General features: G+C 43.9%; 1 protein-coding gene across 2 annotated transcripts in view; it reads right to left on the bottom strand.

The window, feature by feature from the left end:
* Nucleotides 1–2,432: 2,432 nt before the first annotated feature.
* The window catches only part of ZNF281 (zinc finger protein 281), a 64,836-nt gene continuing 42,368 nt past the window's right edge, over nt 2,433–24,900 (bottom strand). For both annotated transcript variants that reach the window (XM_068264340.1, XM_068264339.1), the window contains 4 exons: nt 20,304–20,427; nt 7,382–7,465; nt 5,485–5,603; nt 2,433–4,183 (listed from right to left, as the gene is read on the bottom strand). In XM_068264340.1, the coding sequence (XP_068120441.1) occupies nt 2,552–4,183; nt 5,485–5,603; nt 7,382–7,465; nt 20,304–20,427 (1,959 nt within the window). In that variant the 3' untranslated portion in view covers nt 2,433–2,551. The remainder of the gene's footprint in view (nt 4,184–5,484; nt 5,604–7,381; nt 7,466–20,303; nt 20,428–24,900) is intronic.

Here is a 24,900-nt window from a genome sequence, read left to right on the forward strand (position 1 = left end):
GTACTGCACAGGTGCATGTGTAACAAGACAGACAGAGGGAGTCCCTGTGGATGCGGAAAACTGGCCGCGTCCGGTGGAAGTGACGAGACCCGGTACCGGTGGATAGAGGCAGCGGAGAAAGGCGAAGTGGGAGCGATCCACGCTTATGGGGCTGGAGGAAGCCCCAGGTATGTATAAAATCTTTTTCCATTTTTAAGGTTCCCCTCGTCTGGTTCCCTTTAAGGATTTACACTACCTTAGAAGTCCACCATCCCGCCTCAGTGCACTAATCAATGCAAGTCAAGCATGAACGCTAAGATTTTGCAGGACAAAAGTAGAGGTATAAATAAAAATCCTTTACGTGTTCTTGTAAAGATTATAATTACTGCCAAATTTTCTTTACTTAATTGGCCACACCAAAACTGCTGAGGGAAGTTCTTTTGACAAAATGCTATCCCATGTTATCTTTTTTTATATGTAAGGCCTGAAGGGGCCTTTAGGACGTTTGCACATTGACCTGTGCACCTATATCCAACTTGGGCCTGGTTCTGTTCCTCTCAGATGCTCAGAGCTCACAAAATCTACATGTCAGTTTTCACAGGATTTGGAAATGGTATCAGATTAAAGAGACTATGAAGCGAGAATAAATCTCGCTTCAGAGCTCAAATAGCAGGGGCACGTGTGCCCCTGCTAAACCGCCGCTATCCCGCGGCTTAACGGGGGTCCCTTCACCCCCAAAACGACCACTGCGACACTTGGTCGCAGATTTGGTCGTGATTTATTGCTTCCTGGAGGCAGGGCTAACGGCTGCAGCCCTGCCTCCAGTCGCGTCTGTCAGCGGTGCATCGCCGCCTCTCCCCCGCCCCTCTCAGTGAAGGAAGACTGAGAGGGGCGGGGGGGAGGCGGAGATACGCGCTGACAGACGCGCGTGGGGCAGGGCTGCGACGGCTAGCCCTGCCCCAACCAGGAAGCGCTCCCCGGGTGTATCGAGGGGGATTTGGGGGTGAAGAGACCCCCGTTAAGCCGCGCTATAGCGGCGTTTTAGCAGGGGCACACGTGCCCCTGCTATTTATGAGGTCTGAAGCGAGATTTATTCTCGCTTCAGACTCTCTTTAAGGCTCTGTTCCCACTTAAGCTGAGAACGGACATTTTTTGTATATGGAGGAGCTGATCGCATTTGTCAAGTCTGCAAAAGATCCAATCCGTTGCAGTAAGCGTGCAGCACTTCTGTGCTGTCCGCAACAATCCTGGGCAGTCGGATGCGTTCCCCATATAGCCTATGGAGGTAACATCTGCCCAGGGCTACAGCTGGACCACTGGAGTGGACACTACACTGTCAACTCCCACTGGCCACACGTGGTCTAATGGCGGATGGGAACCGAGCATAATGGCAAAACACGTCTCATTGCCCTACAGTCAGTGCAGACACTTTAAGCAATTGTTATACCTGTATGTTTTAAAGGGTCTACTGAGCCATTTAATTAGCATCTGCTAAAGGAAAAGAATCAGAACAAAAGGGTAATACCCAACTTGCAAAATGAGGACTGGGCACATGACCCATAACAGAATTTGCAATGACTGTAAAGAGGAAGGAAGGGATGAAGGTAATACATAGATGTCTTAAAAAGAAAATTGCTATAGTTATAGTCATAGTCTGAACTCGTACTTGCCTACTACTGTGGTTCACCTAACTCCATTCACAAGAAGCAGAGTCCATTTGGAGAAAGGTATACAGATATACTCATTGCAATATGACTGAGCCGATACAGTAAGTCTGTCTAGTACAGAGTCAATAGTATATATTACAACATGAACTGTATCACGGTTTACAAACCCCTATAAAATCATTTTGAACATTTTTTTCTTTATTATTTTTGAACAATATTGCAAAATACATGTTCCTGAATGCTGCATGGACAGTAAAAATGAGGTATATCAAAAAGGAAAAATAAAATAAAATAAGAGAACACTGTACATACATAAATTTGTCAAATACGTTGATAGTAATTTACGTTTGTTAATTTAAAGCTATTGCCGAGGATATTAAATATATGACGGAATACAGGCTACAGGCATGACCTACTTTCAAGATATGATGCCAATAGGATGAACATAAAAAGAAAACTTCAGGATTTAAAAGTAAATCTTCATTAATGCATGTGCCTTCAGCTCAAAATTCCATTCCTGAGTCCAAAAACATTTGTATCGGCTATTTGTATTTCAAAGACTGGAGAATGGGCTTTAATTCGGCTTCGTCCCTCCAGGGTAATTGCAATCAAAAAATTGCTGCCTGGTATCTCCCAAATTATGTTTGGCTACCCTGTTCCCCGTCCCTCCCTCCCACTATCTAATTTCAATTTAAAAATTAGGTACAACCTCAACTATCACAATACTTTTTATAGTTTAAAAAACAAAACAAAAAAAAAAAAAAAAAAAATTGCATTGACAGGGCATAGGTTACATCTTTTTTTATCAACGATTGTGTAGAAACATTCTGATGGCAGTGTTATCAAAATGAAAAATACACCATGTTTTAAAAGACCTCAAAAGAAAGTTGGGAGAACTGGCATCCTCACCTGAAACTTTGACTATTTGAAGTCTTGACTTGCGTGCTACCTGCTTCACTTACATCAGATAGCAAAGTTGTGTACCCTGAGAATTCTGGAGTTGAAGTCCTCAACCTGTGATCCACTCCCCCATCAGTGCTAGTGTTAAACGATATTGGCACCCTGTGGCCAGATTTGAACTGAGAACCAAACGCTTGTGCAAAGTTCTCAATCTGGCATGTCATTTGCGGCCTGATGTCTTTCTGCTGTTCTAAGGGACTGGCCAAATCCTGAGGCGGAAGGTGGAAGCCCGAAGAGGTCTCCAGGCTCTTTTGCTGTTCTTTCTGCCCATTCAATTCCTGAGATGAGATCTGGTAGCTGGAGGAGGTGTCCAATGATTTCTGTGAGTCAATCTGATCAACCAACTCTTGGGAAGGCGTCAGCTGCTGCTGTGTTGTCTCCAGAGATAATGAGAAGCCACTCTGGGGTCCGACCACCATGCCAAAGTGTGACTTTGGTAATGTGGACGGCAATACTGACGTTACAGACTGGGTGAAGCCACAATCAAGAGGAGATGTAGTGTAAATCTGTTTATCAGAGAAAAGAGAAGGACTAGCTAGAGATGAAGAGAGGCTAACGAACTGTAAACTTGGACCTAATGGGAATGAAGTTGTATGGCTTGTTCTTTCCAAAGCTTGCTGTAAATACTTTGAATACTCCTGAAACATATTGGCCTTATCATTTGGTGTAGAATGAGAATCTGAGCAGACATTATCCTCCTGGACCAAATCATTGTTCTCACCTGCCGTTTGAAGCTCCACATGCTGATCACCTATGCTAAACGTCACATCCGGGTGCCCAACTGATTTATGAGTATAGTGCTCCAAGATACTTTGGAGAACCTCATCAGGAATGACAGATTTGTCATGGCAGTTCTTTATCTCAACATTCAAGGCCTGTGAATCGATTAGGGTTAGTGGGTTATCACCATCCATAACACTGGAAACCGCAGACTGAATAACCGACTGTTGCGTAACCATATGCCCTACATTCACCGCATATGCATTGTTGCTGCCACTGGCTTGCAGATATCTTCTTTTTTTCAAGAACTGCATGGCATCATCGTAATTGCTACTTGTAGAACCTTTGTTACCTGAACTTTGAAGTAGATTCATGGTGTCTACACTGGTATTTCCCACGATATCAAGAGGACCATTGGCTTTGTCTGAAAGTTTATGAATGGCCATGTTTGCGGACTGGGAATCCAAAGAGAGTGCATTCTTCTCTGCTTGTTTCCGGCTCACTTTCTTGAACACTAGTTTTGGCATCTTCGTGTCCAGATTATCCATCATAATGCTGGCTGGGCCATTCACGGAAGACACAATCGGAACATCCACTGCATAGCTCTGAATATCAATGCTAGCGGCAAGATGTGCCTCGTTCAGTTTGCTGCTTATCTTAAGGTCTTTGTGTGTTGAACTGCTTCTGGACTTGGCTTTCTTTCGACCAGAAAAATTAGAATTTCCCTGAGATAAATCATAATTGCCAGATAAGTGATCTAAATTGTGGTTTGATGACCCGGGATCCAAAGCGCCTTTACTTATGGATTCACCACATGTTCTTTTGTGCTTCAGCAACCTATCTGTCCTCGAAAAGAACTGCAAGAAAAAAAAACAAAAACATTTAACTGTTGATCCAGTTATCAGGGCCACAACTCTAGTCCTTGAGGGCCATATCCATGCCAGGGGTTAGGACGGATTGAAAGCTAGAGTAATGTCTTCTACTTGACGCGCCACGCATTTCCCGATTCAGTCCCATCAATTAACAAAAATGTGTGAGGACCTCGGCCTTCGAGGACTAGAGTTGGATAACCTGGCTCTAAATAATGCCAAAGAAAATAATGGACCTGAGATATACTAAGACACCTCTTATGATTCTCAAAATTTCTGAGTGATGATTATTAAAAAATTAGCGAGTCTGGACTAAATACTAAAAAGGTGGCAAAAGATTGCCAGCATACTGGAGAAAATCTGGAATGCTTAAAGCGGACCTCCAGTATATATTACATATGCAATTGTTCCTCTCCTATCAAGTTATAATCACCTGGTGGGTCTTCTTGTGCTCAGTCCCGGGGAACCGTGTCTGCCAGCTTTATGAATGCCTTACACCCCCCCCCCCCCCCCCCCCCCCCAAATCACCGAAAACCACCATCCTGTTTCCTCTACTCAAGATAGAAAAACACAATATTTTATTTCAGGGAGGGTGGGGCTAAGTGCCAGAAGACAGTGGGCATTGAGCCCCGGGACTAATTCACAAGCAGAAGACCCCCCCAATTGATTGTAACTTGATAGAAGAGGAACAATTGAATATGTATACACACCGGAGGTCCACTTTAAAGATGAGCAAATTATTCGTGCAAAGGCCAACTCAACAGTGAGATTTATTTACAAAAAAAAGAAACTGTTCTAAATGATGCATACATTTCGAATCTTACAGTGGCTTATTCACATACCTCTCAACAACCCTTTTATGACTGATATTACGTGCTGTCAACTCTCCTCATGCTGCTTGTTGTCTTTTGGGTCCCTCATTCTCTGTCCTTTTAATATTTGACTGGCCCCCTATGTTGACTAACGTGGTGGAAGGGGGTTGAACTGTGCATGAAGAAGTGCAGGTGCACCTTCTTTCACTGGGCATGCCCGGTTTGCAGTTTGTACACGCCCACTTCTGAATCGCTTGTGCACTGACCGGTGAACATCCAGGAAACGGTTGGGAGAGCTCCTGAAACAGAGCAGGTGGGACCCCAAGACAACGAGTCATAGGAGAATTGTGAGGAGCGGGTACTCTATCCCACCGTATCTTTACATTAAAAGTTCTAGCACACTTCAGGTGTGCTTTAAACAGCACTACAAAGCACAGCTGTACTTTAGTGATTAGATGCATTGGCAGAAATGCATACCTGCAGACATGTGTCACACTTGTATGGCTTTTCTCCGCTATGCGTTCTTTTGTGTCTTTCCATGTGATACTTCTGAATAAACTTCATGTTGCACTGGTCGCAGTTAAAAGGTTTTTCACCTAAAAGGAAGAGATGAAAGCAAATAAAAACATGGCCAGAAATCTACCTAACCCAAGTCATAAAGGGAAAAAACTGTCTCTGTGGCAATACAATACTGCAAAGTACCCACATTGGCTACAGGACGAGACAAGTGAAGAGGAAGGACCAACCTTCTACTTATAGTATATATTACAAGTAGGGGCTGGGGCCCACTTGAGGAACTGCAGTAAAAATATTGTAATAAAAAGGGTGCTTAATTTTTACAATATTTATAAATGATTTAGTCAGTGTTTGACCATTGTCAAATATTTCGTCTCCCCAATTTACATTTTGAAATTTATCTCATGGCGATCTCTTTACTACTGGCAGGTGAGGTCTGTGGAAGGAGATGCTGCTTTTTTTTCGCAGTTGGAAACAGCTGTTAATTCCCACAATGCAACATGGCTTCCACAGTGTGATGTCAGTACCTAGGTGCTGACATCACACTGTGGGAGGGGTTTCACCACAGTATCAGCCATAGAGCCCCCTGATGATTAGTTTGAAAAAAGGAAAAGATTTCTCATGGGAAAGGTGGTTTCAGCTACTGATTGCGAAGTTCAATCCTTGGTTACAGGTCCTCGTTAAAAAAATCGCTAAATGCTTTTAATAGCAATTTTAACAGCGTTTTCCCAGAATGATTTCTTTTGATTTCAAAGTACTTTTGAATTTAATGCTAGTGGCCCATACAAAGATTGCAAATTGTTTTTTTCTTTTGTGGTCCTGGGTATTAAAAAAAAAAATCACTGAAGTCGCTTTGTACAGCATTTAAAGGGGAACTGTAGAGGTATATGGAGGCTGCCATGTTTATTTCCTTTTAAGCAATACCAGTTGCCTGGCAGCCCTGCTGATCCTCTGCCTCTAATACTATTAGCCATAGCCCCTGAACAAGCATGCAGCAGATCAGGTGTTTCAGGGCTTTAAAGTCAGATCTGACAAGACTAGCTGCATGCTTGTTTCTTGTGTTATTCAGATACTACTCCAGAGAAATAGACCAGCAGGGCTGCCAGGCAACTGGTATTGATTAAAAGGAAATCAATATGGCAGCCTCCGTATACCTCTTACTTCAGTTCCCCTTTAAAAAATGATTTTGCAGCGATCCTATTCTTTTTATCAAATCGCAAATGCTCCAAAAATGCTGCAGGCAGTGATTGTAATTTGGGGAAAATGACAATCGCTCCTCTGGAAACCCCCAAATTACAACTGAGGGATTATAAAAAAAAAAAAAACAAATGTCATTTTCAGGAGCATCGATAGTTTATTTTTACTTTTGGTTTCCGAGGCAACATGTGACAAGATTTGATAAACATAGGCATGTACGGTGCAAAACATTAATAACCAGGCTGTTTTACTTTAATTCACTGCCTAAGAGTTAATTTTCAGGCATTCAACTGACAGCTTCTGTCTTGTCAGTCCCTTATTGGGAATACAGTAAACCTGACTGATAAGAAAATTGCAGCCATAAAAATTTTACTGGCAGAATACTATTTTTGAAGGCAGGGGAGAAATAGGTCAACAGGTCATGCATTTTAACTCTTGGACTCTATTTAATAGACTGCCATTGTGCACAGACAATAAAACATTCAATTTACTTTGTAAATGTTTATATATAAAATAAAACCATGGGATAATCAAAAAAGTCATTTTTAGGAGTAGGAGGATAAAAACAATTGTTTATCTCATCAGTTCATTTTCACTTCGGGTTCACTTTAAGGAAGGCTACATGCAACTAATAGCAACAATACATTTTTCACATACATACCGCTATGTATTTTTTCATGCCGCTGTAGTAAATACTTTTGAATGAAACTCATATTGCATTGACTGCACTGAAAAGGCCTTTCACCTAAAAATAGAAGACAAAGTTATAAATCTGTTACAGAAAACAAAAGCTATTTGTAGTTCTTTACAAAAACATATATACTGTTTAAGTAAAGTATCTTACACCTTGTTTTATTTAAAATGTATTTATCTGGATTAATGGGAAACCTTAAAGTACTACTGTAGGGGGGTCGGGGGGAAATGAGTTGAACTTACCCAGGGCTTCTAATGGTCCCCTGCAAACATCCTGCGCCCGCGCAGCCACTCACCGATGCTCCGGCCCCACCTCTGGTTCACTTCTGGAATTTCAGATTTTAAAGTCGGAAAACCACTGCGTCTGCACAGCTATGTCCTCTTTCCCTCTGCCGTCACCAAGAGCGTACTGTGCAGGCTCAGACCATACTGGGCCTGCACAATACACTCCTGGTGATGTCAGCGGGAGAGAAAGCGCGGCTGCGCAGGCACAGTGGTTTTCCAACTTTAAAGTCGGAAATTCCAGAAGTGAACCGGAGGCCGGGCCCGGAGCATCAGTGAGTGGCTGCGCGGGCACAGGAGGTCTGCAGGGGACCATTAGAAGCCCCGGGGAAGTTCAACTCATTTTCCTCCCGACCCCCCTACAGTAGTCCTTTAATGACAAAGTCAAATAAAGAAAAAGATTATATATTATAATATATATATATATATATATACACACACACACACACACACACACACACACACACACACACTTTTAGGGCCAGTTTCCACTCGCCACCGTGCGCGACTGGGAGACGCGCAAGGCAGCACTTCCGGGTTTGCGGGAACGCAGAAGAATACTAGAAGCCGTGCACGACTATGGGATTCGCTGCCTCCCGTGCGAAAACTGTGGCCAATGCTAGGGCAAACGATTCAGCCGGCGGCGCCATTATTTCCTATGGCAAAGATTCCACAAGCGATTTGCCTGCGGGGAAACTGCGGATTCGGCCTGGTTTCCGCGCTAGTGGAAACGGGCCCTAATGCTGGGCATACACTGTGCGTTTATGCACCGGAACCAAGCCGCTGAATCGATGCCGGCGCGTCCCCGCGGGCGCCCGGATCGATTCCCGCTCGTCCCCGCGGGAGCTTCTCATCTGCCGCTCGCTTATTTTCTGTTGTCCGCCCGCGGGGATCAAGTGCAGAATCGATCCGCCGTGTTGATTGGACACGTCAGATATCAATCGAGCCATCAGTGGCTCGATTGATAAGAAGAAACGAACCATGTATGCCAAGCATTATGCTGGGCATACACGGACAGTTTAAGTGCTGGTAACGAGCCAGCGGTTCGATGCCGGCGCGTCACCGCTTGTCCACGCAGATCGATTCCCACTCGTCCCTGCGGGCGCTGCTAATCAGCCGCTCGTTTCTTCCCATTGTTGTTGAGCGCAGTATCGATCCAGCAGGGTATCGGACAGGTTGAATGTTATCAATTGAGCCATCAGCGGCTCGATTGATAAGATAAAACGTGCCGTGCATGCCCAGCATTAGGCTCTCACAACTTTTCTTGTGAAACACCTAAAAAAAATCTCTTGCTGTTGTTCAAGCAGCTGATAAGACTGATAAGAAGTCTATTCAACATTTGGATTGACTTATCAGTCTTAAGGTGGCCACACACCATACAATTTTTTAAATATCTGTTCAATCTAAGAATTGCAACCAATTTTTCTGACTAATTGTAACATTTCAAAAATATGACCAATGTACCACACACCTATGTTCAATTTTTTCCTCAATTATGATAAAAATGATTGGAAACAGAGAAAATTGCTAGGGTGTATATTAATAAATTTACAATCCAACACACACCATACAATCTTTAGTAGAAATGGAAGAGAAATATCTGGCATTCCGGATCGATTTAAATCGAAAAAAAAACCGGGAAATCCAATCGGATTTTTCAATCGAATGAAATAAAAAAGCTTCGATTTTTTCGAGAGATACAATCGTTTTTATCGAATTACTGTAAAATTGGATCATTTTATTGTATCGTGTGTGGCCACCTTTAGCTGCTTGAACAAGCTTTTTTAGGTGTTTCCCAAGAAAAGTTGTGAGAGCCTAAAGCCCAATCTACACAATACGATTCTTTATACAATTCGATTACGATTCTATTTACGATCCGATAAAATCAGACATGTCCGATCAGGATTCGATTCAATTCAATTTGCCATTGCAAAACAATAGCAAATCGAATTGAATCCTGATCAGACATGTCGAATTTAATCCGATCGTAAATAGAATCGTAATCGAATCGTATCGTGTAGATTGGGCTTAAAAGACCGCTGTTGAGTGTCTGTATGGGGCTTTAGGCTTGGTGTACACTATATCGGAACATTGACTTTTTTTTGTCTGTTTTGCCACAATGGAAAACTGATCATTGAATGGATCCTATTTAAAGGGGCACTATGGCAAAAAATTGTAAAAGTTAAAATATGTGCAAACAGACAAATAAGTACATTTTTTTTCCAGAGTAAAATGAGCCATAAATTACTTTTCTCTTATGTTGCTGTCACTTACAGCAGGTAGTACAGCAGGGGTGGCTGGATAGTGTAATGGTTAAGGGCTCTGCCTCTGACACGGAGTCCAGGGTTTAAATCTCGGCTCTGCCTGACCAGTAAGCCAGCATATATTCAGTAGGAGCCCATGGGCAAGTCTCCCTGACACTGCTACTGCCTATAGAGCGCGTCCTAGTGGCTGCAGCTCTGGCGCTTTGAGTGCGCCAGGAGAAAAGCGCGATATAAGTTTGTCTTTTAGTAGAAATCTGACAGAAGCAACAGGTTTTGGACTAGTGCATCTCTTCATAGGGGATTCTCAGCGATTTATTTATTTTCAAAAGCACTTCGTGAATGGCAGTTGCTATGTCCAACTGCCAGAAAACTGTAGCGAGCAGGGAAGCTGGGCAGCATCATTGTTTAACCACTTGAGGACCCACCCTTTACCCCCCCCCTTAAGGACCAGCGCAGTATTCTGTGATCTGTGCTGGGTGGGCTCTGCAGCCCCCAGCACAGATCAGGCAGCACGCAGAGCGATCAGATCGCCCCCCTTTTTCCCCCCCTATGGGGATGGTGTGCAGGGGGGGTCTGATCGCTCCTCTTGGCTGGCATGTTGCGGGGGGGGCACCTCAAAGCCCCCCTCCGCGGCGAAATTCCCCCCCCTCCCTCTCCTACCTGTCATCCCCGGTGATCGGGGCTGCACAGGACGCTATCCGTCCTGTGCAGCCAGTGACAGGACGTCCCCTGTCACATGGCGGCGATCCCCGGCCGCTGATTGGCCGGGGATCGCCGATCTGCCTTACGGCGCTGCTGTGCAGCAGCGCCGTACAATGTAAACAAAGCGGATTATTTCCGCTTGTGTTTACATTTAGCCTGCGAGCCGCCATCGGCGGCCCGCAGGCTATTCACGGAGCCCCCCGCCGTGAATTGGCAGGAAGCAGCCGCTCGCGCGAGCGGCTGCTTCCTGATTAATTAGCCTGCAGCTGGCGACGCAATACTGCGTCGCTGGTCCTGCAGCTACCACTTTGCCGACGCGCGTTATGAGTGCGCGGTCGGCAAGTGGTTAAAGAGAAACTCCGACCAAGAATGGAACTTTATCCCAATCAGTAGCTGATACCCCCTTTTACATGACAAATCTATTGCATTTCACAAACAGACCATCAGGGGGCGCTGTATGACTGATTTTGTGATGAAACCCCTCCCACAAGAAGCTCTGGTACCGCGGTACTCTGGGCAAACTGCCACAATGTAACAATGTTCACAGACAGGAAATTGCTGTTTACAGCTGTCTGTAACAGCCAAAACAGCTAGGAGCAGCTACATAACCTGCCCACAGTAAAAATGTCACCATGTAATACATGTCAGAATGTGAATCTGGGAGAGGAAATATTTTACAATGAGCAAACACTGACTAAATCATTTATACATAATTATTGTAAAAATGAAGCACTTTTTTTATTACATTATTTTCACTGGAGTTCCTCTTTAAATCCTTTTTAGCGCATATGTTTATAAAGAATAAAAGCCTTGCTGAGAATTTCCTACGAAGAGATGGGCTAGTCCAAAACCTGTCACTTCTGTCAGATTTCTACTGCCTACTGTAAGTGACAGCAACATAGGAGAGAAGCAATTTATGGCTCATTTTACTCTGGAGAAAACATGTCCCATTTGTTTATGTCTGCACATATTTTACAATTTTTCTCCATAGTTCCCCCTTAATAATGTGATCAGTTCACATTTGTCAGTCTGCTATGGATCCCTTGCAGTAAGCAGGACACACGGTTATGCAGACATGTTTTCAAGACTGTGGATGTGTTTCCAATATAGCCCATGGTTGAAACGAGTGTTGATTTTAATAGGTAGCTACATACTCTAAGCAACTCAGAACCAAAACTATAATGAGGCAGCTGTGACCGCGGGAGAGGGGGGGTTAACATACCCATTCGGCCGTCTGATCCGATGCGTCCCACGTCACTCCCAGGCTTCGCCCTTCAACCCGGGAGGAGGGAGCGTCATAAGACGCGATGTAGGATGCAGCGAATCAGACGGCCGCATAGGTACGTTGACCCCCTCTCCCGTGGTCACAGCTGCCTCATTTCAATTGCAAATAGCTACCAGAACGTAGCTACTTGGTAAAAAAAAGCCACTAGTTGAAACGCATCTGCTCCGGGCTCCAACCAGGCCATCGGAGCAGGCACTACTCTGTCCACTCCAATGGCCGGAGGTCAAGCTCTTGTGGGAACCTAACCCATGCTGGAAATTCAAATAAGCTTAAGTAAGGCTAATTTGATTTTCCTGCTGAGAATTTCAACTGAACAAGAGCAATGTATCAGTGGAAAGGCTAATGGAACATTTAATTATGCCGATAGTTGGATACAGGGTTTACTGTTGAGTATGGGCAATAGGCCCAACTAGTGGAATTACCGGGCCAGTCTGAGGGGGGCTGTAGTAACCCACAGGAACGTATCATTTTTTTTATTTCACTTTAGTTGTCGCAGGTTTCCTTGAGACTGGGTGCACAAATGGCTGTGCGTTGAAGCGAGAGTTTTCTGCCATGTGCAATGGTTTGTGTGTTTGCGTTTTTGTTCCGGCACATGCGTTATTCTAGTGTTTTGAGTGCGTTTTTACACGTTTCCACTTTGCATATACAAAACGCATATGCGCTTTGTATGTGTTTTATGCAAATCACTGGGAAAACAGGAAGCGTAAATACATCAGAAAAAAAAATGCATACAAAATGCATTACATTGCGTTACCATTGACTTTCATTATGTGCGTTTTTGAAAACCATGCAACAAAACCAGCGTTTTTAAAAATGCATATGCGTTTTTATATGCTTTTTTTATGCGGGCCATTGACTACTATTGGCGGCAAAAACGCTGTGTTTTCCGCAATGCTAACATTTCTGCTATTTGTGTTCCTAGCCTCAGGGTGCTACTTGACAGCATTATAAGCACTCTTCATTGCATTATTACCCCATTACTTCTTGAAGCACATGAACGTATAAGATCGCACCTTGCCCTTCAAACAGGGAAAAGTAGGAATATGTAATTCTATTTTTAATTTTTTTTTATTTATTTTTTTTACTTCCTAATTTTTTAAAGACTATCTTAAAATGCACACATTCATGCTCAAAGCTAGTCAGGAATCGTTCTGCACAGCAGCCTCGTATTCTCATCATAATTACTCTGGCTGATGCTGAGAGAAATGGTAAACAGGCACACGATTTCCTATACACTTGAAGCTCATGAGGTGCAGAGGGCTGATGTAGTTTGTGGTTTTCTGCCTTGTGCCATTAGCAGCACACATCTGGCAGGATGCATCAGCGGACGCAGGGCGGCCTAACTGGGCATACACAGCAAATTTCACCACCTAGTATGAGAGCGTACCTATACAACCTGTTCAGAGTACTCAAAATCAATTGACCCTCATTTTACATAAGGAGTGATTAAATTGGTCAATCAAAACTGGATGTATGTACACACCTTAAGACAATGAAACATTACATATGATCCTTTAGCTTGGTTATTTAGGCCCTACGTGAAGGTTAAAGTATACCCGAGGTGACATGATGAGATAGACATGTGTATGTACAGTGCCTAGTACACAAATAACTAAGCTGTGTTCCTTTTTTAAATACCGTATATACTCGCAAGCAAGCCGACCCGCATGTTAGCCGACCCCCCAACTTTCACCTGAAAAAACAGGGAAAAATGATTGACCCCCATATAAGCCGGGGGTAGGAAATGCTGGCCGCCTTATTCCCCTAGTGTGTCCCAGTATAGCTAGTATAGTGCCCAGTATCGCTAGTATAGTGCCCAGTATCGCTAGTAAAGTGCCCAGTATCGCTAGTATAGTGCCCAGTATCGCTAGTATAGTGCCCAGTATCGCTAGTATAGTGCCCAGTATCGCTAGTATAGTGCCCAGTATCGCTAGTATAGTGCCCAGTATCGCTAGTATAGTGCCCAGTATCGCTAGTATAGTGCCCAGTATCGCTAGTATAGTGCCCAGTATCGCTAGTATAGTGCCCAGTATCGCTAGTATGGTGCCCAGTATCGCTAGTATAGTGCCCAGTATCGCTAGTATAGTGCCCAGTATCGCTAGTATAGTGCCCAGTATCGCTAGTATAGTGCCCAGTATCGCTAGTATAGTGCCCAGTATCGCTAGTATAGTGCCCAGTATCGCTAGTATAGTGCCCAGTATCGCTAGTATAGTGCCCAGTATCGCTAGTATAGTGCCCAGTATCGCTAGTATAGTGCCCAGTATCGCTAGTATAGTGCCCAGTATCGCTAGTATAGTGCCCAGTATCGCTAGTAAAGTGCCCCAGTATAGCTAGTATAGTGCTCAGTATAGCTAGTATAGTGCTCAGTATAGCTAGTATAGTGCTCAGTATAGCTAGTATAGTGCTCAGTATAGCTAGTATAGTGCTCAGTATAGCTAGTGAAGTGCCCCAGTTTAGCTAGTATAGTGCTCAGTGTAGCTAGTATAGTGCCCCATTATAGCTAGTATAGTGCCCCAGTATAGCTAGTATAGTGCCCCAGTATAGCTAGCATAGTGCCCCAGTAGAGCTAGCATAGTGCCCCAGTATAGCTAGCATAGTGCCCCAGTATAGCTAGCATAGTGCCCCAGTATAGCTAGCATAGTGCCCCAGTATAGCTAGCATAGTGCCCCAGTATAGCTAGCATAGTGCCCCAGTATAGCTAGCATAGTGCCCCAGTATAGCTAGCATAGTGCCCCAGTATAGCTAGCATAGTGCCCCAGTATAGCTAGCATAGTGCCCCAGTATAGCTAGCATAGTGCCCCAGTATGGGTAGGTGGTGCCCCTCCTCGCTCCCCCCGCGGCCGCCGCTGCTATTACCTTAGGCGGCACCGCTTCCTCTATCCCCGTCCTGCTCCGATAACTCATTCACAGCAGCGCGCCCCTCGCTGCTGTGATGATGGAGGAAACCATAGAGAGCGGCTTCCTGTAGCGGCGTTGCCGTTACTATGGGAACCGCTCTCTATGGTTTCCTCCGTCATCACACAGCAGCGGGGGGCGCGCTGCTGTGAATGAGTTAGTTATCGGAGCAGGACGGGGATAGAGGAAGCGGCGCCGCCTAAGGTAATAGCAGCGGCGGCCGCGGGGGGAGCGGGGAGGGGCAGCACCTATCCACCCACCCACGACTCGCAAGCAAGCCGACCCCCCAACTTTTGGGCCAGTTTTGGGGGGTGAAAAATTCGGCTTGCTTGCGAGTATATACGGTAGTTAAATATCAGGTATGTAAGTGGTTGACTCAGTTACGAAGTGACTACAGTGTGACCCTCACTGATAAGAAATTCCAACTATAAAACACTTCCCTACCAGAAATGGAAAGATATTAAGAGGGTCAATAGTTCATAGATTTTACCTCTGGCATACCTTCAATGAATGTGTCATTGAGCAAAAACAATAAAAGTTAAAACTTAAAAAGTACCGTATATACTCGCAAGCAAGCCAACCCGCATATAAGCCGACCCCCCAACTTTTACCTGAAAAAACAGGAAAAATGATTGACCCTCTTAAGCCGGGGGTAGGAAATGCTGGCCGTGTGATCCCCCCCCCCAGTGTGTCCAAGTATAGTTAGTATAGTGCCCAGTATGGGTAGTATAGTGCCCAGTATGGGTAGTATAGTGCCCAGCATGGGTAGTATAGTGCCCAGCATGGGTAGTATAGTGCCCAGCATGGGTAGTATAGTGCCCAGTATGGGTAGTATAGTGCCCAGTATGGGTAGTATAGTGCCCAGTATGGGTAGTATAGTGCCCCAGTATGGGTAGTATAGTGCCCCAGTATGGGTAGTATAGTGCCCCAGTATGGGTAGTATAGTGCCCCAGTATGGGTAGTATAGTGCCCCAGTATGGGTAGTATAGTGCTCCAGTATGGGTAGTATAGTGCTCCAGTATGGGTAGTATAGTGCCCCAGTATGGGTAGTATAGTGCCCCAGTATGGGTAGTATAGTGCCCCAGTATGGGTAGTATAGTGCCCCAGTATGGGTAGTATAGTGCCCCAGTATGGGTAGTATAGTGCCCCAGTATGGGTAGTATAGTGCCCCAGTATGGGTAGTATAGTGCCCCAGTATGGGTAGTATAGTGCCCCAGTATGGGTAGTATAGTGCCCCAGTATGGGTAGTATAGTGCCCCAGTATGGGTAGTATAGTGCCCCAGTATGGGTAGTATAGTGCCCCATTATGGGTAGTATAGTGCCCCAGTATGGGTAGTATAGTGCCCCAGTATGGGTAGTATAGTGCCCCAGTATGGGTAGTATAGTGCCCCAGTATGGGTAGTATAGTGCCCCAGTATGGGTAGTATAGTGCCCCAGTATGGGTAGTATAGTGCCCCAGTATGGGTAGTAGTGCCCAGTATGGGTAGTATAGTGCCCCAGTATGGGTAGTATAGTGTCCCAGTATGGGTAGTATAGTGCCCCAGTATGGGCAGTATAGTGTCCCAGTATGGGTAGTATAGTGCCCCAGTATGGGTAGTATAGTGCCCCAGTATGGGTAGTATAGTGCCCCAGTATGGGTAGTATAGTGCCTCAGTATGGGTAGTATAGTGCCCCAGTATAGCTAGTATAGTGCCCCGTATGGGTAGGTAGTGCCCCAGTTTAGCTAGTATAGTGCCCAGTATGGGTAGGTAGTGCCCAGTATAGCGCCCAGTATAGTGGCCAGTATAGGTAGGTAGTGCCCAGTATGGGTAGGTAGTGCCCAGTATGGGTAGGTAGTGCCCAGTATGGGTAGGTAGTGCCCCAGTTTAGCTAGTATAGTGCCCAGTATGGGTAGGTAGTGCCCAGTATAGTGCCCCAGCATAGCTAGTACAGTGCCCAGTATAGGTAGTGCCCCCTCCTCTCCCCCGCGGTCGCCGCTATCACCTGAGCTGGCGCCGCATCTTCTATTATTCCCCTCTCCGCTCGTAAAGTAATTCACAGCAGCGCGCCCCACGGCGGCTGCTGTGATGACGAGGCAGGAAGCCATAGAGAAATAGCGGTTCCCATAGCTACAGGAAGCCACTCTCTCTCTCTCTCTATGACTTCCTGCTTCATCATCACAGCATCACTGCTGTGAATTACTTTACGAGCGGAGAGGGGAATAATAGAAGATGCGGCACCAGCTCAGGTGATAGCGGCGACCGCGGGGTGGGGGAGCAGGGGGAGCGGACCACAGGTGACTCGCAAGCAAGCCGACCCCCCAACTTTTTACCCCCTTTTTGGGGGTCAAAAATTTGGCTTGCTTGCGAGTGTATACGGTAGATTTAAACATGTGATAAAACTGTGGAATATCATAAAAAGTCATTTTTAGGAGAAGGAAGATAGATACAATTGTTTATTTCATTAGTTTATTTTCGCTTCGATTGTCCTTTAAACAATGTAAACTAATTTATAAACTCAATACAGCCAATTATTGTTATATAGGTCATCCTCCTGTGCTGACAGTCAAACTACGGACAACTGACAGACACTCAGGTCTTTAGGGAACTTGAAAACACCATTGCTTCTAGCACATTTTCTTTTTCAAGAAGCTGCACTGTTATCACCACTTGTGATGGCTAAACTTACTATCGCCTGTCTCTGCGCCAATTATAGTGACTTTAGGTCCACTTTAAAATATAGCAGATTCCCAGTTATCGGGAATTCAGGCAGCCAGAAGTCAACTAACCAGCATGCCTAGTGGATAATGGGGAGGGGGTTTGGAGGCATTTAACCAGGGCTGTTGAGTCGGTCCAAAAATCCACAGACTCCGACTCCTCAGTTTAGGATTCCACCGACTCAGACTCCTCGACTCCGACTCCTCTAATTTGCATATTACAATTTTGTTGATTAAAAGTATGTAACATGAAATTCGTCTCTTAACTGCCAATGCTTAGGAATTTTACAAGACAACTGAAGTGAGAAGGATATGTAGACTACTATATTTATTCCCTTTAGACTAAAACTAGTCCTTGGTAAGAGTACTTGTAAAAGGTACAAACCGGAACAAAGAACATCTATCAGGCCCTAGGCAATGTAAGTGTGGGTACATGTAAGAATGATGTGCAGGTACCCTGCAGGGAAATGAGGAGATTGTAAACAGACAACACCTCTGTGTTCAATGTGCACAGCATTCTCAGTGGATTCCCTGCAGCTCTGTGGGGAGTGCATATGTAGAGTATAGTACTACTGTGTAACAAAGTAAACCTGAGACAGATGAAATTAAAGTTTTATACAGACCTGGGGCTTCCTCCAGCCGCCTTCAGGATAATCAGTCCCTCGTTGTCCTCCTCCACCACATGGATCTTCTGCTATGAGTCCAGGTACTTGAGTCAGTCTGGTGTAGTGCGCATGCACACACTCCGCCGCCAGGAGCATACTACACCTGCGCAGCACTATTGCGCAGGTGCAGAACGCTCCTGGCTGTGGGAGCGGCACGTGGCTGGACTGCGCTGACTGGCTGAATTACAGGGACTCATAGCAGAAGTTCCAGGTGGTGAAGGACAGCGAGGGACTGATTAGCCTGAAGGGGGCTGGAGGAAGCCCCAGGTATGTATAAAACTTTTCTTTTCATCCTTCTCAGGTACCCTTTAATTTGTAGTCACCAAACCAAATTTTAACAACATATCATCAGCAAAGAGAGTGCATACATTTGCATAAATCAGCATCAATGCAGAATTATTTCCATCTCATTGACCATCTCTATTAGTGACACAGCTACACATCATGCTTTATTCTTACAGCATAGATGTTACTTAGTATATATAAGAGATTCCTGTGTACACATCATATATACAGTCACAATCAGATCAGTATATCTGACCTTAAAAATACAGGGACTGCTTTATTGAAGCAGCACAAGTAACTAATTTTGATTGGTTTATTTCATTTTTGTGGACTGAGCACAGCTATTACTGTATGTATACATTATTTTTAATGACGATTATCTGAGAAAGAGCATTTTATCATATTTTCTATTTTACAGTTACAAATTCATTAGGAGTCGGTGCATTTTTTCCCGACTCCAGGCACCCAAAATTGCCCGACTCCACAGCCCTGCATTTAACCACTTCAGGACGAGAGCAATTTTCACATACCAGTACTGCTGCAATTCATTCACCAAAAACTTTATACTACTACTTATCACACCTAAATTATCTATATTTTTTTTCAGGACAAATTAGGCTTTTAGAGTGATATTTTTGTCTAGTAATTACAATATTTTCCATGCATTTTAAAGCGAAAATAAGGGAAAAAATTGAAAAACATTTTCCATTCAAATACATTATAACTTTACAACAAACAGTGCTAATTATAAATTAAACGCACAAATTTTATTTTACTTATCCATCCTGGTTGTTACAATGTTTAGATTTTGTTCCTAGCACAATGTATGGTGACAATATTGTATCTGGAAAGAAGTGTCTTTTTTCTATTTTGTGTTTTTTTTTTTTTTTTTGCCTTCTCGTACACTACAAATGATGACAAGACCTTATTTGCAACTATAGCTAATGTACCTTCATGGCATACATATTTAAAAAGCCAGGTTCCTAAGGTAACAATATAGTTTTCTTTTATATTCTGTCACTTTGTTTTCATTTTACAAGTCTTGGTTTTGGTACAGAATATATGAAAATGTTATTGCTTTTGATTCGGTTACTAAAAATAATACACAAGACATAGCCCTTAACCCTAAAACACCATAAAATCTATTCTACTAATCATGGTTAAAACATTGCCACATGTGTCTTTTGTGGTTTTACTAATGCTTTCCCAAGTGTGATTAGAATTTTAAAATTTTTCAAGTTTGATTGAGTTTTCCCCCACCTATTTCTTATGTGATGTGGGTCCAAGCTTTAAAACACACCAAAATGTGTTCCACGTCTCATCCCAGTTAAAAGTGCCTCATTTAGCAACAAACTGGAGGTGCATTTTACACAACTCTACTGGACAGATATACATGTCCAGTTAGGCTTACGTTGTTAAAATACTTACCAAGCCTCCAGTGAGGAGGTCTTGTAGCATTCCTCCCTAGCAGCTTTCCAGCGCCATGCACACAAGCTGGTGTGTCACCTGACTGGGTCAGGTGATACGCCGGCTTATGTGCACGGAGGACACCGGAAAGAAAGCAGGACGACGCTAGGAGCAGCAAGGAGACCACAAGACATCGCTGGAGGCTTGGCGAGTATTTCTGGGGGGAGGTTTGTGCTTTTTTTGGCCGGCTGCTCAAGCAACCGGCCAGCACATGTATCTGGCATCAGGTGATCCCCGCTGGTGCCAAATACCAGGGACTCTGCTGTACAAAAAGCCTTCATAGTAACTAAGCATTTATGATCACGGTGTTCTATAAAACCAAAGCAGGTGTAAGATACATGCAGCCATACCTGTATGAATAAGCACATGCCTACGCAGATGATAAGAACTCCTAAAAGCAGCATTGCAATGTTCACATATATGAGGTTTCTGATTTGGAGATAGATTAGCAGCGTCACCTTCACCACCGTATGACTGCAAGAAAAAGTAAGAGTCAGAAGAGACAAATCATGTTCTGCTTAGATTCATGCAGTGAAGCTTAAAAAAAGAAAAAAAATGAAATGCACACACCAACCGCAGTTCAGAATAAGGGTTTGGAAAGCAAAAGCAGAGAAGTAGACAACAGTGTTCATTCAGCAAGAGCCGCTGCGCACCAAACACTACACTGGGGAAAATGGCCTTCATGTTGGAAGCTTTCCCATAGGGAGATTACAACATGCAGGCAGAGGCAAAAACACACGTTTCATAGCTAATGTGACAAATGTAAAAAGTGGGCAAAACATTAAAAGAAGTTAAAATGACCACACAAAGCAAACCTGGAGCGAAAATAAACTCATGAGATAATGAGTCGTATGTGTAGTACAGCTAAGAAATGAAACATTAGTAGCAAAGAAGGGAGTCTCATTGTTTTCCAGTACAGACTAACCAGCAAGCTCATGGTGACCCAGAACTCATTGGAGTGTGTAAGGGACTACAAGGGTCCTAAAAGCCCCCTTACTAAGATGTTAAGAAAAACAAAAGTTTGCTTTCCTAAAACAGAAAGAATTTGCGATAATTCAGGTTGGAGTGAGCTTGAGATGTCTCCCAGGCACCACTGCTGAATATATGCAAATTAACCATTGTACCCTTAGAAGCTAAACACACCTCCAGAACCGCTGGAATGCAATGATGTGTCAGCTTGTTAATTTGTACAGAGCCATAATAATCCAACATGCATACAGACTGTTTCGGATTGTTTGATCCTCATCAGTGCATGGCATGGATTAATTTGGCTCTATGGAGTAGGGCTTGTAAATCCGAGAGGCACAGCCTAACCAGCAAGCTCATGGTGACCCAGAACTCATTGCATTCCAGCGGTTCTGGAGGTGTGTTTAGCTTCTAAGGGTACAATGGTTAATTTGCATATATTCAGCAGTGTTGCTCTGGGAGACATCTCAAGCTCACTCCAACCCAAATTATCGCAAATTCTTTCTGTTTTAGGAAAGCAAACTTTTGTTTTTCCAGTGCAGGAAGAGTTTAAAAAAAATAATCTTCAGTTATCTACGCAAGAGAGCTTCTTTGAGCTATTCGACCAACTGGATCAAATACAGTCCTGTTTTCTGAAGCACTTTAAGAGAAACTCCGACCAAAAATTGAACTTTATCCCAATCAGTAGCGGATACCCCCTTTTACATGAGAAATCATTCCTTTTCACAAACAGACCATCAGGGGGTGCTGTATGGCTGATATTGTGGTGAAACCCCTCCCACAAGAAACTGAGGACCATGGCACTCCTGGCAGTTTCCTATCTGTGAACCTTGTTGCCTTGTGGGAAATAGCCGTTTACAGCTGTTTCCAACTGCCAAAAAAGCACGCAGCAGCTACATCACCTGCCAGCAGTAAAAATGTCACCATGTGATAAATGTCAGAATGTGAATCAGGGATTTAAAAGATTTTACAATGGGCAAACACTGACTAATAATTATAGTTTGTTTGTTTCATAGCTTAAAACAGTGTGTGGATTTAAAACTGCAACTGTGACAGTACAATGCAATGCTATAACAAAAAAGCTATATAACTGAAAATCTTTTCTTAGTTACTAAGGTTCTATGTGCATTATCCGTATTACACATACAATTCATTATGAAGTTTTATGTTGCTTCAGGTGCTTTAACTTGGAAGTGTACCTAACAAGGTGGAAAAAAGAGGGAGGTGGCTATAAGGTGTCAGCTGCTATACAACTCATTTAATTCCCCCTGCAGTACCACTTCCTAGCTGTGTGCAGCAGGCTCTGCACTCCTTTGTACACTGTCAATTACCACCACAGAGACCTCATGCTATTACAAGCTGGAACAAATGAGACATACTTGTCTTGCAGACCCTACAAACAGGTAAGTGACATGTGCAGCCACGATAGTCAGCTCTTTTTAGTTTAATGAAGGGTGATAAACAGGTGAAAACTTCATGGGAGAGCACTTGAGTAGAGGTACAGGGAGCACGGATGCTACTGCCATGCTACTTTAAGCTTTAGGTTTTGCAAGCTGGAGCCTAGCTAAGAGCTTAGGGTACACATCAGGAATCACTTCCCAGTACAGGGGAAAGCTACTTCTCATTCTACTGAAGAAACCTGCCACTCTGGAGTCTACCCAGCATCAGGCCTGGGACCCACTGAGTGGAATTCTGCGGTGCTGAAACCACATATACTGTTTATGTGTCGTAGATGCAAGTCTTGCACAAATCTGCTGGTCAATTGCCTTAGTTTATTTTTAAAAATGATGCACACATACCACTACAGGGGTGTTTACAAGGTGAAAGGCCATGAAATATTGATCCTTAGCTTAGTGCCACTGTAAAGTATGTGATCTCATCCTCCCTGCCAGGCCGTGCGCCTTTCTGCACTTTAGAAGTGGTGATGGGCTGCATTGAAATGAATGGAGAGTAGAACACACACATGCTCGACAGGCATTGCAATACTGTAGCAATCCACGTTATATTTAACTACTTTAAACCTATGCATGCACAACGTGTAAGAAGAAGTGGGGCTCCCTTGCATAGTTGGCTCCTTACTACACATGCATGTTGATGGCCAAGACTATCTAGTCACCCCCTCAAGGAGGGAACCAAAAATATACAGCCAATGCTACCCAGGAAAATAGGTGAAAGGGGCAGTTTATTTTCCCTTGCATACAAACACAAATGGTTAAAATGGGAAAACACAGATACCATGAAAACCCGTTTGAAACCATGTGAGCTGGCGTACGTCTCCACAACACTGTGATAATACATCCAGTGCATTTATGCTGCCGACCGTCTGCCCCCCCCCCCTCCCCCACATGTGAATAGGGCGGCAGCCTATTCATTTCAATTGCATGCATTCCCCAGTCCAAATCGCCCCTAGTGGAAATCAGTTTTTTTCGCTTGTTAATTCCTTGCTTGTTTGAGTGGTAAATCGACAGCATCTTTTCTCACCACATTAACCCCCCCCCCCCCCCACCACCTCCCCAACACACACACAAAAATCACAGAGTGCAGGCATGAGAATGTGTGAATTTCATGTAGAGTGATCTGATTGGTCTGTAGACCCTAGTTTCTCAACATATGGTACGCAAACCCCTCAAAGGGCTCTAGTAGGGTTTGGGGGTACTTCAAATTGTTGTAGCCAATACATTCAAGTGCATTTTGGGATTAGAAAACGCTGAACCAAATATAAACAAACCTGAAATATGTATATTTATTTCAAAACATCAAGGAATTACAAAGCCCCTCTGTGGACAGCACGGTGGCATAGTGAGGGCATCCAAGTTGCCTTGCAGCGCTGGGTACCATTTTCCTATTTCAGGCCGGTCACTATTTGCATCGAGTTTGTATATTCTGGTGTCTACGTGGGTTTCCTCCGGGCACTACTGGTTTCTCCAACATCCCCAAAACATACATATAAGTTAACTAGCTTGCCCCTAAAATTGGCCCTAGAATTTGATGGATATAGGACTATGGTAGGGATTAGATTGTGAGCCCCTCTGAGGGACAGTTAGTGACAAGACAACATCTCTGTACAGCTCTGTGCTATATAAATACTTAATAGTAAATATATGTAACAGGGTGCTTGAGATGATGTTACCCAAACTGGGGGTACTTGGCCAACAGAGTCATTAATAAAGGGCTACGCACTGAAATGATGTTGAGGAACACTGGTCTAAACAAGCAAAAACGAAACAAAAACCACCACAAGAGGAAGCAGGGGTGCAGAAAGAATGGGCACATGGTTCTGCAATCAAGCAATACGATCTACAGATGAGGAACAGAGTAACACAGGTGAAGAATAGAAGACAAAAAATATTGAAAACACTGAAAGTTAATGAAGTACTAATCAGGTAAGTGTGCTTTATTTCATCATTACCCCCCCCCCCCCCATAAGACGATAGGTTAGGGGTCAAAATCCTTACCCACCCTTCCACCCATTCAAATAACGCCATTTCCTTTTGGGAGGGAGAGAGGGACCGACCTAATGATTTTTCAAAAACTGTTGCAAGAAAGATTTCAAGCAAAACAGATTCCCAGATCTAGGGAGAATCTGACGGGCATCTCGGAATAATTTTTTTTTTGCTCAATTATCAACTCGATTTTTTTCTTGCACTGTTTCTAACATATCTGTTTCATGGTTGCTCTTAGTTGTTGTATTATTATTCAAGAGCACAGTGTTGTAAATACAAACTCAAGGATTTAAACCTAAAGCCCAACTAAACAGAATATTGAAGCCACTAAACTGTTTTATAGCTGTGCTTGCCCATAGTTGTGTGCCTATGCAGACAGATAAAACCCCTTCATCTACTGGTACCCTGTTCAAAAAATTAGGTCTAGAAATTATCCTTCATGTGGGCTACATATTATTGACAAGGGCTAAAACCCATCTCTTCTGCATAAAACGGAATAGGTAGGTAGTGAGTTACGCAGCTAAAGAAACTACTGTGC

Source organism: Hyperolius riggenbachi, chromosome 12 (genome assembly GCF_040937935.1).
Source record: "Hyperolius riggenbachi isolate aHypRig1 chromosome 12, aHypRig1.pri, whole genome shotgun sequence".
NCBI lineage: Eukaryota > Metazoa > Chordata > Amphibia > Anura > Hyperoliidae > Hyperolius > Hyperolius riggenbachi.